The sequence below is a fragment of the Polyodon spathula genome, chromosome 7 (genome assembly GCF_017654505.1).
Source record: "Polyodon spathula isolate WHYD16114869_AA chromosome 7, ASM1765450v1, whole genome shotgun sequence".
NCBI lineage: Eukaryota > Metazoa > Chordata > Actinopteri > Acipenseriformes > Polyodontidae > Polyodon > Polyodon spathula.
The window spans coordinates 12,476,593-12,491,503 of record NC_054540.1 but is presented as its reverse complement, the minus strand read 5'-3'; the positions used below and the strand labels follow the sequence as shown (position 1 = coordinate 12,491,503).

Genomic DNA, 14,911 nt, shown 5'->3' with positions numbered 1-14,911 from the left:
GCTTTATTTTGGCATACAATACCTAGATAATAATGAATTGATGGAATGTAGTGCTCTTGGGTAATGTAGACACAATTTTGGAGGTGGTAGCCCCAGATGAAAAGGGAAGGGTTGAAAAGGAACACAAATGAGTTGTCAATATTACAGCAACAGTTCCTGCAAACACCATGACTTTGCTCAGATTTCAGCAGGCGCTTGGATTATTTCCACATATGAGATCAACACTTATTTTCTATTCTTTTACAACCTGGGTTGCTATTACCAGTATAATTAAAAACTCAAGACTTATTTTATTAGTTCATTTCAAGTTATTTAATTTCTACGATTCAGTGAATTCCAAATGTAAATCTGTTGGCAAGAAAAAAAAAATAAAAAAGGATCACATTCTTGAAATGTAGGCAGTGTCGTCTTTTACTCTTGTCACAATTAATTTTAATGTTTCTGAATTTAAATAGTTACAGATACCCTCCACCCTACCAAACTATATCTTAATATTGCACCATTAAAGGAATAATTTAATGAGTAAAATAAGCTTGTTAATTGCAGCAGCCGACAGAAACAAATTCAGACCTGAGACTTTGAACATATCAGGCACTAAAAATACTAGCAGATGGTTAATTATCATCATCCTTTACACGTCACTGGTTATCACTTGTTGGAGGCAAGTAACATTATTAAAAAAAATAAAGTTCATAACTTCATCCATTTGTTGTCCTCAAGGTTGCTACACCTTTTTTTTTTTTTTTTTTTTTTTTTTAAAATCAAGCTTGTGCGGACTTAGCTATATGCAGACTGCCCACAAATTTCAAGTTTCTTGATTTCAACACTTTCAATCCATCATCTAAAATTCAGAAAATGAAGTGGCAAAACAATTAGTGCCAAAAGAGGGTCGTGCTTTAAAATGATTACAAAAGGCAAGCCATGCTGATCTGCCAATGTGTTCAGCACATACTGTTTTTCGTTTCTTCTTTCTGTTAAGTCTTTTGGATCAGTATGGCTTATGTTCAATTGTTTTTATCCTTCTCTACTACACATCGATCATCAGTATATATGAGTTTTTAAGAGCTCTTTGTTGTCAAGTGTATTCAGTTCTTTAGTGAAGATCTGGTTGCTGCACGCCCCACTGCCCTTGAGTCTGTTGGTTCTGCCAGATCCGGTGAAGCTCTTTGAACTGCTCCACTGTCTGGTCTTTCAAGTCTGGATTGGAGATCTGCAGGCGGATGCTGTCTGTTGACCAGGACAGTTCACCAGAAAACATCTCGGTCAGAATGCGAGCAACCACAGGGATAACCTGAGTCAGAATAGGGCAACAAAATGGTTAACCGAAACAAAACAAACATTTTTGCAAATTCAGGTTGTAAATAAAACTATGCTTGCAAAGCCAATAGAATAGTGTATTTTGGTTGAAAAACTGTTTTCAGTATTATTTGCCTCTTGTGAAAGTTCATGTGACTATAGCCTCTATAATTAAAAAAGTATTACATATGTGTAAGAGATGGATACATTTCACAATAGCAAATACTTAAAATATGACCCACAGCAATTACAGCTGGTTCCTGTGCAGATTCCTCTTAATTTCATATTGTTGGTTTAAACATTATTATGGGTTTGGAAAGGCTGGTGTCAGTGTCTACCTGGACAATAATAAGCTTTTTCTCTTTTGGTTTCCTGTCTGGCCAATCCTCCCCAAAACAGAAGTATATTTCAAAGGGAGGTGGGGCGTTAGTTTCTCCTTTCTGATACAGGATCAGTCCTGTCACAAAAAAAAAAAAAATTAAAAAATCAATCTGTGACCGTACTACAATAAGCCTTTCTCTTTTTGTAAGGAACAATAAACCCATTAGACTTGACAGAGGCAGATTTACCTGGCTGGAGCATAAAGTACAAGTTCAGTAATTATTACTGCAATTCTATGTCAGGGAAGCGACTCAATGTATATTTTATTTCCTTCGTTATCCTATTCCTGCAGTTATAAGGGGGGTATTTTTTTTTTTCTATGTGACAAATAGAGCATATCAGGAATTACAGAATGTGAAGCTTAATGCATTCTTGGTAAAGAAGTTGGTTAATATTGTAGCAGAGTAATGGGAAACAGGGAGGACTCTTTAGGACATTAAGTTAGAATAATCAATTAAACCTCAGAAGCAGGTACTACACAGTTATCAATGTCATTGTATGTAAACTGACAGGAAGGGCTCTATTTTAATCATTTTAACAGCTGAGGTATTTAGATATGCTACTGTTTAGGTCAACTGAATAAACACACCCTCACTTTTCACGATAAAGGTGACCAATCTACTCACCATGAAGGAAGTCGTTCAAGCTGAATATTTTGATCTTCTTTTCCCTCTCGATAGGATTGGGCCCAGCTTCCTCCGAGACTGCTGGTCCAGACCAGTATACCTTACACTGGCAAAGGCGTATGGCATAGATATCCTGTCCGCGGATCTCCAGAATGAGGCCTCTGTCCATGACGTCCAGTAGCTGGTTGGTGTAGTAACGTTGCTTCTCGTTGGGAATTTCCATTGTGTTAGGGAACAGCACCTGCTGCAACGTCACAGGCCCGAACAATTCCACCTGGTCTGGCATGGGCTCTAAGTTACCATAGTACAGACGACAGCCCTGGGGGTTACTTACAGTCAAGGTCCCAGCTTGCTTCCCACGATACTGGAATTTTAGTTCTAAATCTGTCACTAAAATGCAAAGATGATAAAACATACATTATATAACATTTTAATTTAGTACTGGCAAGCAACCAGCCAGCCATACAACACTTAAACAATCAATGGAATCACCAACTCCACAATTACATACGGTACTTTAGACCAAACATTTGTAAGAAATCCTCTAAGATTTCCCAAGAGCAATATTCTGAGAATGATCAGCACTTAGACAGGGGTGTATTATATTACTAACCTGACAATTAATTAACACATAGACATTTCTAGTCAATGCCCAGTGTTGGTTCAGAAGCATGGGTTCACATATCCAGAGTGGGTTATATTGATTTTCAGTTTGCCATGCCATGCCATTAAGAATATGACACCTAACCCCACATTTACTGAGCTGAAGTAGCCTGACAGATCTCAGATTTACTGGCGGTTTATCATTCAATATGCAGCACTTGTGAGGCCTCCTGCCAATGGTTAGATTATATACTGTCTAGGAAATAGAAAACACGTCTTACATGGTAGCATATGTGGACTGATGAGCAGATCGTTAATACACAGCTGTGGAGGTACTTCTACTTGAGGAAGTGTTTCTGCAGGAATGGTTCCATGTTCCATATCTACATGACCAGCCGGGGTATTGGCATGTGCAAAGCCTCCATGTCCGAGGTTTCCCACTGTATGTTCTGGCAAAGGCATGTTACTAGCAGTCACAGGCACAGTTTGGTAAGAACCATCTCTTATACCAAGATTGCCATTGGGGTTGGTGGTGATGTTGCAAGGCATTGGCTCCATTGCGGGAAGACTGCAAGGAATAAAGGTTCCATTCATACAGGGGTCGAACTGCAGTTCCTGCTTGAATGGTGGATAAGATGAGAAACTGGTGGGGGCTGGAAAGAAGAACAATTCATTTCACATTGAAAAGTCAGGTGCATCAGCTTTCAGCATTTGGGTACTTTGAGCCATGTCTTGAGATCTGTCTTTGTCAAAACATTTAGATAACAAAAAAACAACTGACATGAGAAACAACCCAATTTAACAGTTTGTTGTATGGAATTAAACGTTTAAATGAACCAGGCATAGACAAACATGACACTGATGCTACATTACTGTGAAACTTAACTGAACATAAAATTCCTTACCAATAGAGAGGCCACCTAGGTTTGGAAGCTATAAATAACAAAAAATATATAGACTGATATTACTTAACAAGGAAAGTAGTGCAGTAAGAAGAAGCAAATCATTGTAGTGTATCCAGGCTCAGCTTCTCCGTGCACCAATGTGGAGTTCTAATTGAAATGAGTACTGTGGGAATAGAAACCAGCCTTTTTGCAGGAGGGAGCGTGATCTGGATACACTGTGATCCTCAGAAAACATTTATATGTTGAGAAAAGTACAAGTTATCTGATGATGCATTAAAATTGATGCAACTAAAACAAGCAATGGCAACAGACAAGGGGATACTGTGAACTTTGTAGGGTGTTCTGAACACTGTGACATAGTTAATGAACGTGAAAGTAAACCTAATTTCATTAAGTCACTAATTTTGCAACTCTGTATTCCAGTATCCAATATATTGTAGGGAAAGACAAAAGAAACATTTGGTATGGTGTTTACCTATATAATTTACCTTTATAATTCATGGTATGCAACAATGTATTTCAAAGATTTTTAAATCAATACCACCATTTTTTCGCCAATATGTTTGGGTGTTCCAGAGCAAATTGAATTTTCCATAAATAAGATGTTCATCTCTTGCCATACATCTACCCAGGCAATCAACGTTCACCAGTTATAATTGGGTAAACCAACAAAAGCTGGAACACAATTTATTTTATTTTTTTTAAATCTCACCTCCTCTTCCTCCTCTTCGGCTGCATCTGGGGAGAAAAAAAAGCATATATAACCTGAAGACACACAGTTCATTATTAGCATAACACTTTGCTTATTATTGTAATTATTATTATTTAAAGAATTGGCTTGTCAAACGTGTTCTAACTTGCATGTGGCCCCATAATTGTCAGCTTGTTTTCTTATTAAAATGGAATTGAAATGCTAAGGTGAAACGTGTTTTAAGAGCACTGAACAACCTGTCAAAAAAAGAATATTCCCTTATAATAGTAACACAAAACAAATTGTAGGGAGAAAGGCGTATTTAAAGTTGTTAGGATGTTGATGTGGCAAAACAGAGCAGCACTCAATATGTACTAGTTGTGTTTTGCTGTCCACACTAGACTAAAAAGAAAAATGCATTTTAATTAATTTGTTTTTTTTTCTCTTTATTTTTACCATTGCATTGCTGGTCGCACACCTCGTATATTTTAAAAGGCTCAACAGGGGTTTCCTTTGTCCCGTCGTACTTCAGTTTAAACTCGCGACTCTTGTTGAGGGCACAGCGCAGGTTCGCTTTCCACTTGGCTGGATCGGGCTCATCCACACCTTCCAGGTATTTCCCAGTCTCCAAAGCCCAGGCCTGCCAAACAGGAAAATAGAGCTGAAACTAAGAGTCACAAAGTGGGTGGGAGGACACCATCGTGAAATATGGGCCTCACTTACCTGGCTTACTGTCTGACAAAAAAAAAAAAAAAACATTAGACAAAGCTTACGAGAGGAAAATTGTAGCCTACTGCCACTGAATTGTATAAATTATCGTATGGACAAAAACAACTTAATTTTGGTTGTATCCATGCAGAGTTTTTTACTTCTTCCTCTTTTCATCAAAGGTGCTAGTGACAGTTACCCTACTAATAGAGTCTAAAAACATCTGCATACACAGGGCTTCGGCTTTTATTGGAAGCTCTTTGTATCGTGATTGGTGTGGCTCATGAGTGGCACTCTATTGGGAGGACTGAACTGAGCTGTTAAAATCCACTGCGACAGTGTCAACAAAGGTTCATGTTGAACATCAGTTCAGTGCAGAGTAGGTACAGAATTAATGTGCCTTTAGTGGTGACCGCATCACCAACAGTTAAATGACTCTAAATGACTTACCCTGAAGACGGTGTTCTCGTCCTCTTGCATGGGGGCGTAGCGGGTAGCATGTCGCCAGGGTATCTGGAAGTGTGTTTGCTCATGGTCTAACCATTGCAGCCCAGGGTACTTCCCGCTGTTCACCTGGGAAATCAGCCAGGGTTTCAGACGCATCCGCCGTGGCTGGAGACTCATGTTATGAAAGTGCCCCCACCACCAACCTAAAAAGGCTTTTAAAAAAAAAAAAAAGAGAACCCGTCCTTTTATATCATTTATAGGGCTTACATGCTTCAAAGCCAAAACATTCAACTAGCCCAAAATGCACCTCTTAAAAATACTGTACAATAAACTAACATTCATATTAGAGGCCTGTGTTTATTGAGATGCATTGTCAACCAGTGTGAGCAAAAAAGGAAGTGGCCATTTGCTTAGTTTTTTTAGCAGACGTGTTTTTTTAAATAGTTATTTTCATACATTTAACAGTTATTTCCTCAGGCCTCAACCGCAAAATGTAGCGATTTCCCAAACATCTGTACATAAACCATATTTCTTATCAGAATTTCTGAATGGATCACCAAAATTAAGTAAGTGAAGAAGGAATTTAAGTTATGTAAACAAAATGGCATACTACTGAGAATAAGTTGTAGTAAGTCACAGAGTTTGTACGCGATTCAGCAGCAGGGCAGCATTGTTGTTATTGGAGGATGTTGTTCAAATATTTATGGAGATGCCCAAGGACCAAAAAAGAACATGAGCAGTAAGCAGGTTTATTCAAACTATCTACACATAGATTCCAAGAAAGCCTTTGTTCATCTGACTAACTTAAAATATTCCAGTAGCACACAGTAGTTTTAACAACAAATACATTATCTAATTTATGAGTTAATTTAAACCTGTTTCGATAAAATAAGTAATGTTTTGTAGTAATTAACTGTTTTAATAAAAATAAAAAATAAACTTTGAAAATTTGCTTGGAATTGGGATAACAACCAGTAATATGAAACCTTCAGGTTAAAGGCCCTTGCTTATCAAATGGATTCCATACAGTGATGTGTTGATGGGTTTGATGGGATGGGATGTGAAGCGGTCTTGGTTGCTTTATTTTTTTAATGCTTGTGATTTTAAGCTATTTGTATGGTAATAACACCCGACTGTCTAAGCAACTACAGTAAATCCTTGGGCAAGAATTGCTTTTCTGGTTTTGACTAAGCTATGTCGACACTGCTCGTGGTGACTAGATGTATTTTTCATACCCATGTCAGAGTGCTAAGTTGTGTTTTTTCCTGGTACGGTGCATGTCAGAACACACAGAACAGCAGTCTGGCTGGTCCGCTCAGTATTTCCTGCCAACAGGCTCCTGGAGGCTGATATTTTTTTATTTATTTATTTATTTTTGTATTTGGGTTTTCCATCTGGTAGATCGCCTTTTCAAATTCAAATGTCTGCTTTTCAGCAAGTAGCTTTTTGCAGTCTGATGACAATGTGTTCACAAGAACCAAATGCGATCCATTACCATAGTCTTGTAACAGAACTAGGGATGACTAGTCTTTCCTTAAGGTATGATTTTTGCTTTTCCCAACTATTTGTGCTGAAGCTGTATCACACTGCATTTCAAGACAAATGCCTTTCTCTTAAAATACTTGTCTTTGTGTGAGTGGATTGAAAAGTGGGTGTGAGGGATGCAGTATGATATAATCCATTTAATTTTAATAACCTCGATGTTCTTTAAACAACTATTTACTTCTGACTAATTGTTGGAAAATTCTCTTGACAGAAGTCAGTTGAAACCTGTTCACTAACCCACCTTAATAAGCTATCAGCAACACAGCTAATCTGCTGAAATTAACATACCAAGCATTGATAATAGCAGAAAATGTAAATAGTGCATATCATACTGACTGATATAAACAGTACATCTTAAAAACTAGTATTGTCTATGTTTTTGCGAATTAAGTCAAAGCATCCCCATCTCTGTAGGACAGACACTGACATGTGATGCTGACCTTAGTTAAAATCACCAGCAATGTGTGCTCAGTAAGGCAATCTAATGGTTGTTTTGCAATTACAGTCACGTAACAATCTACCATTACTGTAAAGTATGTGCTTTTGGCTGCATACAAAAATTCAAGAAAATAGGCAGAAATATCAATATCCTCATAAATTAATGAATAAAAAAATCTCATTGGAAAAAAGTTGTTTCAACAAAAGTCAACTTATGTTAAAGTATATAAATACTAAAATTAATTTGAGGGGAATACAAACTTAGGAGAGATGGCTTGTCTTTGACAAGCATGGTGTTTGACTCACAGCTTATGTAGCTCAAAGGGAACAGTAAAGGCCGCTACACACCAGATACAATGCGTTTTTTCATCAGGTGATCAGATACTTTCACAGCGGTATGACCACACACACGTGAAGCGACACAGACGCGATGCGACAGATTTGAAAACTGACAGATGAAAAAACTATGAACAAGACTGGTACATATTCATCAACAAGATGTGGAAATTATGATTGTCTTCTCTGATGATATTTAAACATATATGGCAATACATCATACATACCAGGCTATTCCAGTTATATTATCTTTCATCTCTGTATCATTATAATTGCAATGTTCTTTGCCATAAAGCTCTGGGTATTTTTCCACGGTTAGTAATTTTTTCCTCTGTCATTTTGGATACAGCTTCACCCTGGTGGACACTGTGCATTAATGCTGTTCTCTGATTACTGAATTTCCTAGTTGTCACGTTAAGAAACCATAAATAATAGGATTGAATCCTATTTATTTTGCGTCGCTCCAGCGTCGCCCTGGTGTCTCCCCTGTGTCGCCTGTCGTGTGAAAGATATTTATCAAAAGTATTAGGTTCTATTCATTTTGTTCCGGTATGTAGGGTCCTTAATATTTATTCATACCATAATCTGCAAGTTCATCTTTGTGTAATTATAACTTGGGAAAAAGGTGATGTACAAATAAAGTTTTAAATTCCTTCATTCCCATAGATTAGAACATGTTCCTAAGTGTGATACTATAATTTAATGAGATTCTGACATTATGTAAAGGATATGAAGTGTAGGCTCGAAATTTGTTCTTCACAGGTAAAATGCAATATTTAAATCGTTGCACTATTTATGCCACAATTACAAGTTCAAGACATAGCAGAAGCACCTCTGGACAGCATAAGAAATCAAGCCTTTAATTTAAAACACATACAAACCAAGCCTATAAAAAGATTGGTAGAATTCCACAACATCCGTAATGGGAAAAAATGGTTGCTCTATTGTTGCCATAATTTAATTGACAACCGTCAAAACAGCGATGCAGTTTACACTATACATTTTTTAAACAGTGTGAATTCATTTTCAATTCTATCAAACCCTAATCTGAAAGCTAAATTGAGTGTCTTGTGCAAAAAAAGTGATTTCAACACTTCCCCTTTTTAAGAAGATGGCTAAATGCAGTAGGATGGTCTGGTGAATTTAAACAGTTTGACAAGAAGCTTTAAGTGGGGGAAGGACTTGGCAATAATGGAAGTGAAACTCTATAGCCTGAGGAGCATTTAAAGAAACACTATCAGACAACATATCAACTTAACAACTTTGTAGCAAAATAATTCTCTGAGTTTTCATTGCATTAGTAAAAGTATTTTTTTTCTAATCCCTTCACATTTAATATTTTAAGCTCTAAAAACAATAGTCAACGGTGGTGATATACACTTCAACTGACTGAACACACCTTAGACATGGGTCAAAATAAAAAATAAAAAATCCAGTCTCTTCCAGACAATAAATTTATATATAATTCCCTCCATTCACATCACCTAATTTTAATATAAATCCACAAACACATCTGCTTATAAGAAAATCAATTAGGTTCTACTGGATGAACATCTACCCTCATGTGCAAAACTACAGCAGAGTACGGAGATAAAAGAATCTTTCTCTGTCCTTCAAACATGCAACAATATTTAACAGGGCTTGAATCATCACAATTTCTTCGAGCACCAAGACCAATACAAACGTAAGGATCATGCTTGGATTAAGCAAGACATACGAGAACACAACTTCAAGCTTAAATCAAGAATTAAGATTTCCATTTGCATTTTATGTGCTTGTAATATACGCCTGGCTTGATCCTTGCTTTGTTATTAGTATGCGTGAGCTGAATCTACATGAACCTTCCCCTTTTATCTTTTACAATGGCCTACGGTGAGTATGAACTTACCATGGGCTTCTTGCGTATACACTATGGTTAATCAAACTAGGATAAGTGAAACTGCTATGCAATAGGAGTTTTATTTCCCTCCCTGAACAATGAAAATTTGAAACATGACAGTATTATTGAAGTTACAATGAGCGGGATATTCCATCCTCTTTGGGAAATGGGACCTTACAAGTTAGTTTGTTATGCTTCTAAAACACAGAGACAAGATAATATGGTAAGCATACTTCTGTTTCGGACAAGCCTGAATAAAAGTATTCCTCATAACATACTTTCCAATCCTCCTACATTCATGGATATCCTCACAGATCCTCTAGCTGCCTCATATACAGGTAAAGTAGTATTTTCCCTCATTGCCAGATCTCTACAATAGAAACCTGCTTCGCAACTGAATGATGTTTTCTATTGCGACAAAACAAAAAGACTTACTGATAATGGACAGTGGAGAGGTGTACAGGTATAGTCCCAACACAACAAAGTCCTAATCTTAAAAAAAAGAAAGGGCTCAAGGGCCCATGCTGATTAAACATTACAATAAATAAAACTAATCTTGCCTCTTTAGCTTAGTATCCCCACAAATTCTATCACACATTCAGCATTCAAAATCTCAGGAGGTCAATAATGGAAAAAATGAAACCAACATAGATAGATAGATAATGATCCAGTTATAAGTGACTTAACATATCCACTTATCCTTGCTTAATTACTTTGTGTTACTTGAAAGTTAGAAATGTATAATGGCTGCTCATGCACATCACAGTATCCTCCTATGTACAGTATTTCAGTGTTAGATTTTATTGATTTAATTCATTGTGAAACCACAAGCTATAATTACAAAGGCATTACAACGTATTTTTGGTGAGCATTTATTGAGCAATGGTGGTGATGACAATCACAAGGCACATGCAATGTACACATTGTAAGGTAAGGTACATTATCAAGTAAAGTGAATAGGAAATGGGTTACTGTTTTACCATGTCACCGTTTTACCACTTGACTCTCGCCAGTCTCCGACAAAGAATTTAGAATACTGTATGTCTTACCACAAATAAAATAACGTAAGATTTAAAATAGTCAACACACACAATTTATTGGACTTATTCTCGGAAATGAAAGCAATTGATGTGTGTTAAATGAGACTTTAAAGTTCTATTAAAAAGCGTGTTACTGAGTTATCGTGATGTTTGAGGATCCCATCATTTGAAGGAGGCCCTATATGTTAGCTGTTGACATTTTCTTTGTGTGTGTCTAGTGCAACTGATTATGTAGCCTACATATTTAAAAAGTACCATCAGCTACTGTAGGTTTAAAGGTTATCATGGAAAAAGTCATTTGACTTTATTTGGATAATTGTATTTAACCTACATAAATATGCCCTTGTCATTACTATAAAAAACCTAACTTACTATTTGTTTGTGAAAGACGTGATTTTATTTTTGCTGAGATTTACTTGTGTCACACCTTCCACCAAAAAAGAATAGTACACACACCTAATGTCATCTTTCAATGATTTATAACAGAAACAAAACATAAAAATAAAAACAGCGCAACATAAAGCCATGGCTATTAACACTACATTAAAGCAACTATAATTAACTAATGAATGTATTTTACTGATTGATTCAGTAATACAGTATCTGAACTCCGGGACAGTAACAGGGAAGCACTGTGTGACAGAATCACAATACTACACTCTGTTCACTAAATGCTATTGTGTTAACAGGAAAGTTCTTTAGAAATAAATCATAAAAAATGAGAAGACTATGAATAAAATACATTATTCAACACTAAAAAGTCACAAAATTCAACAAAAAAAAACATCAACCCATTAAATATCAGTGTTTAAATACTGAAATAAAGTCATGAAACGGTCTACAAAAAAAAAAAAAAAACAACAACAAAGCAAGTAAACAATGAGGATTTCTTTGAGTTCTAGAAAAAGCTTATCTAGTACGCTTGTTGGGTGAAACCGCTTCAAAATGCATCAGCCACCAAAATGGCTTATCTGGCTTAACTGTCTGTTAAACACGTCACGATTCAATACAACTTACCTAGACTCCCGTATAAACTGCTATACTTAACTCGTCCTTCAGTTTCCTCAGTGTTCCAACCCCAGCTACTTTCAGAATTTAAATTAATATCGCACCGACAACAGTTCAGTTCAAGTTCAAATAGGCTACAGTCTTGGATACATTTCAACTCCGTCTACACCTCATTTATAATGATCCGATTAGAACATGAAACCTAATTGTTGTTTTTTTTTTTTTTTGTTTTGTTTTTTTTGGTTTGTTTTAAAGTCCCTCTGCTTCCTGGTTTTCTTGCAGTGGAATAAAACCTGATTCGAAAGTGACGCAAAGTTTGCAGAACTTCTATGGTCCCACCCTTCCGGGTCGCAGTGACATAAGCAACACGTAGATTTCTGTAATACGATAAACTCACCGGCGACCACCTAACTGTGAAAATAACTTATAGATTACCCCGTTTAATATGCCTGTTTGAGTTTACACCAGGAATCAGAATGGGATACTTTTTATTTATTTATTTATTTATTTTATATCTGTATAGTGAAAAAAAAAAAAAAAAAAAAAAAAAAAAAAACTAATTTGCGTAAACCTGTGATCCACTGCTTGGGAGAAATTAGCTGAAACAACTAGAGGTAACAAAACGTTGCCGTCACACCACATCAGAATACAATACAATCGCAGACAAATAGGCCTATTGTTGATCTTAGGTGGCAGGATTATTGAAACATTTTATCACTGTCACGCACTGCTATGGATGCAGTTTACACATTTGAGCTGTATTTTCACATGATTACATAAAGTAAAAATATAAGTTTAACAACTTTCCTCTTAACGGAACCTAGGAAACCTCCATTCCTGCCCTAGGATAGATACGATTTTTAACTGGAGTGTTATTAAGTAAAACAAATTGTCCAAACTAGGCTACAAACGAGATATGTAACTTTTACAATTCTCGGTTTCGCATACCAGTGAAAAAAGCGGGTGCGTTAAATTTTGTACGGGTTAGCGCTTGAGTGACAGCTCCACATCATTTCACGTCTCTGACACATACCGTTTCCATGGCAACAGCTGTTTGAAAACGAACTGCCGAGGAATCAACTGGAAATAATTGTTTTGAGGTTTATCTATCAATAATTACAAGTCAGTATTTTTCAAAGACCGGATTGAACACAGTGTCAATTGAACCCTAACAGAGCATGTTTTTTGTACAATGAACATTGATATTCTCATTGAAATAATTGTCATTATTCTTACTGTCGGTTTTATTCAGAATACAATACAATCGCAGACAAATAGGCCTATTGTTGATCTTAGGTGGCAGGATTATTGAAACATTTTATCACTGTCACGCACTGCTATGGATGCAGTTTACACATTTGAGCTGTATTTTCACATGATTACATAAAGTAAAAATATAAGTTTAACAACTTTCCTCTTAACGGAACCTAGGAAACCTCCATTCCTGCCCTAGGATAGATACGATTTTTAACTGGAGTGTTATTAAGTAAAACAAATTGTCCAAACTAGGCTACAAACGAGATATGTAACTTTTACAATTCTCGGTTTCGCATACCAGTGAAAAAAGCGGGTGCGTTAAATTTTGTACGGGTTAGCGCTTGAGTGACAGCTCCACATCATTTCACGTCTCTGACACATACCGTTTCCATGGCAACAGCTGTTTGAAAACGAACTGCCGAGGAATCAACTGGAAATAATTGTTTTGAGGTTTATCTATCAATAATTACAAGTCAGTATTTTTCAAAGACCGGATTGAACACAGTGTCAATTGAACCCTAACAGAGCATGTTTTTTGTACAATGAACATTGATATTCTCATTGAAATAATTGTCATTATTCTTACTGTCGGTTTTATTTGTGTTTTTCTTTTTATGATGGTTGCATGGTTGTCTTCTGCTCTGGACTGTGGCAAAGATTTATTTAATAATATAGCTGATTATTTTATGGACCGCAAAACATCAAAAAACCGTCTGTAGGAAAGTGTCCCAACAAAAATGGTAATAAATTATTTTCAACTAACAATATGTATTTAATTATTTATGTATTCTTATATTAGGTTACAATTTCGAAAGGCATTCAAATATACTATCTGTGTGTGCTTGTAATGCTGGACAATGCTTTAAAACGTGCCTGGGGCAACAGAAAAAGTATTAAATACTGTAGTGGAGACCGGGGCTGGTTGTCACACTTTTTACTCTTTATTGTTTTCATCAATCTGGTGCCATGCTGCGAGGTTCTCTTCTATTGTCTCGTTATATTGAAGAATACAAATTCACCGACAAATTGATGTTTTTTTTGTTTTGTTTTTTTTGTTTTTTTTTCATAACTTTATTAGAAATATGATATTTAGACGGTTGAAAATGCGTCGGTCACCTGTGACAACCTGCCCTATACTGAGGTTGGTCGTCACAAGGTATATTCATGCTTTTACAGTAGACAATATATATATAGGATGACATTTATATTTATTAGTTGATTACTGTTTCATTCAAAGTATGTTTTTTTTTTTTTTTTTAAAGGACAGTGATACAGAACTAAGTTGGTCCAGCAATGAAGGAAAGATTGAAGAAAATAATAAAAATTATCAAAAAAGTTGTGAAAAACAATCATCTTTAAAACATAACAGGTAAAGACTGCAGGCCGTATTTTACAAAGAGAAGAAAGACATAAGGAATCATCATACCACTGTAAATGTGTAACATTAGCCAGAAACAAATTCATTGCAGCTAGGAGCAAGCCAGTTATTGTGAGTCACAGTTAAAATAGATTTTGCTAGTTAAACAGAATTTATTCATTTTATGCCTTTTTATTTCCTCAAAAAAAAGCAGGTTTACTTCAAAATTCTAATGAATGTAATATACCGTTTCTAATATTTTTTGGTGAAATAATTTCCATCTGAAACAAACTATATGAAACTATGTGAATTGACACACCCGTCTGATAGAAACAAGCCATCTGATGGAAATTCCAGATAGGTGTGTCAATTCACTATCTGTGTATTCTATTTA

The 14,911-nt window shown here is 36.0% G+C and overlaps 1 protein-coding gene across 1 annotated transcript; it reads right to left on the bottom strand.

Annotated features, from left to right (window-relative positions):
* Window positions 1-293: 293 nt before the first annotated feature.
* Window positions 294-12,211, bottom strand: LOC121318179 (interferon regulatory factor 5-like). The gene is made up of 9 exons (XM_041254585.1): window positions 11,913-12,211; window positions 5,661-5,869; window positions 4,959-5,142; window positions 4,524-4,549; window positions 3,812-3,839; window positions 3,188-3,559; window positions 2,304-2,693; window positions 1,635-1,753; window positions 294-1,291 (listed from the first exon to the last, which is right to left on the bottom strand). The coding sequence occupies exons 2-9, from the start codon at window positions 5,832-5,834 to the stop codon at window positions 1,094-1,096; spliced, it is 1,491 nt and encodes a 496-aa protein (XP_041110519.1). The 5' UTR covers window positions 5,835-5,869; window positions 11,913-12,211; the 3' UTR covers window positions 294-1,093.
* Window positions 12,212-14,911: the final 2,700 nt, after the last annotated feature.

What these genes read in the sequence shown, in the direction of transcription:
- LOC121318179 (XM_041254585.1), bottom strand. Translation starts at nt 5,834, where the DNA reads ATGAGTCTCCAGCCACGGCGGATGCGTCTGAAACCCTGGCTGATTTCC. An exon ending in CCTAGGTGGCCTCTCTATTG is followed by an intron (nt 3,560 to 3,811) that starts GTAAGGAATTTT and finishes TCTTCTTTCCAG; the next exon opens with CCCCCACCAGTTTCTCATCT. An exon ending in AAAAGCTTATTATTGTCCAG is followed by an intron (nt 1,292 to 1,634) that starts GTAGACACTGAC and finishes ATTCTGACTCAG; the next exon opens with GTTATCCCTGTGGTTGCTCG.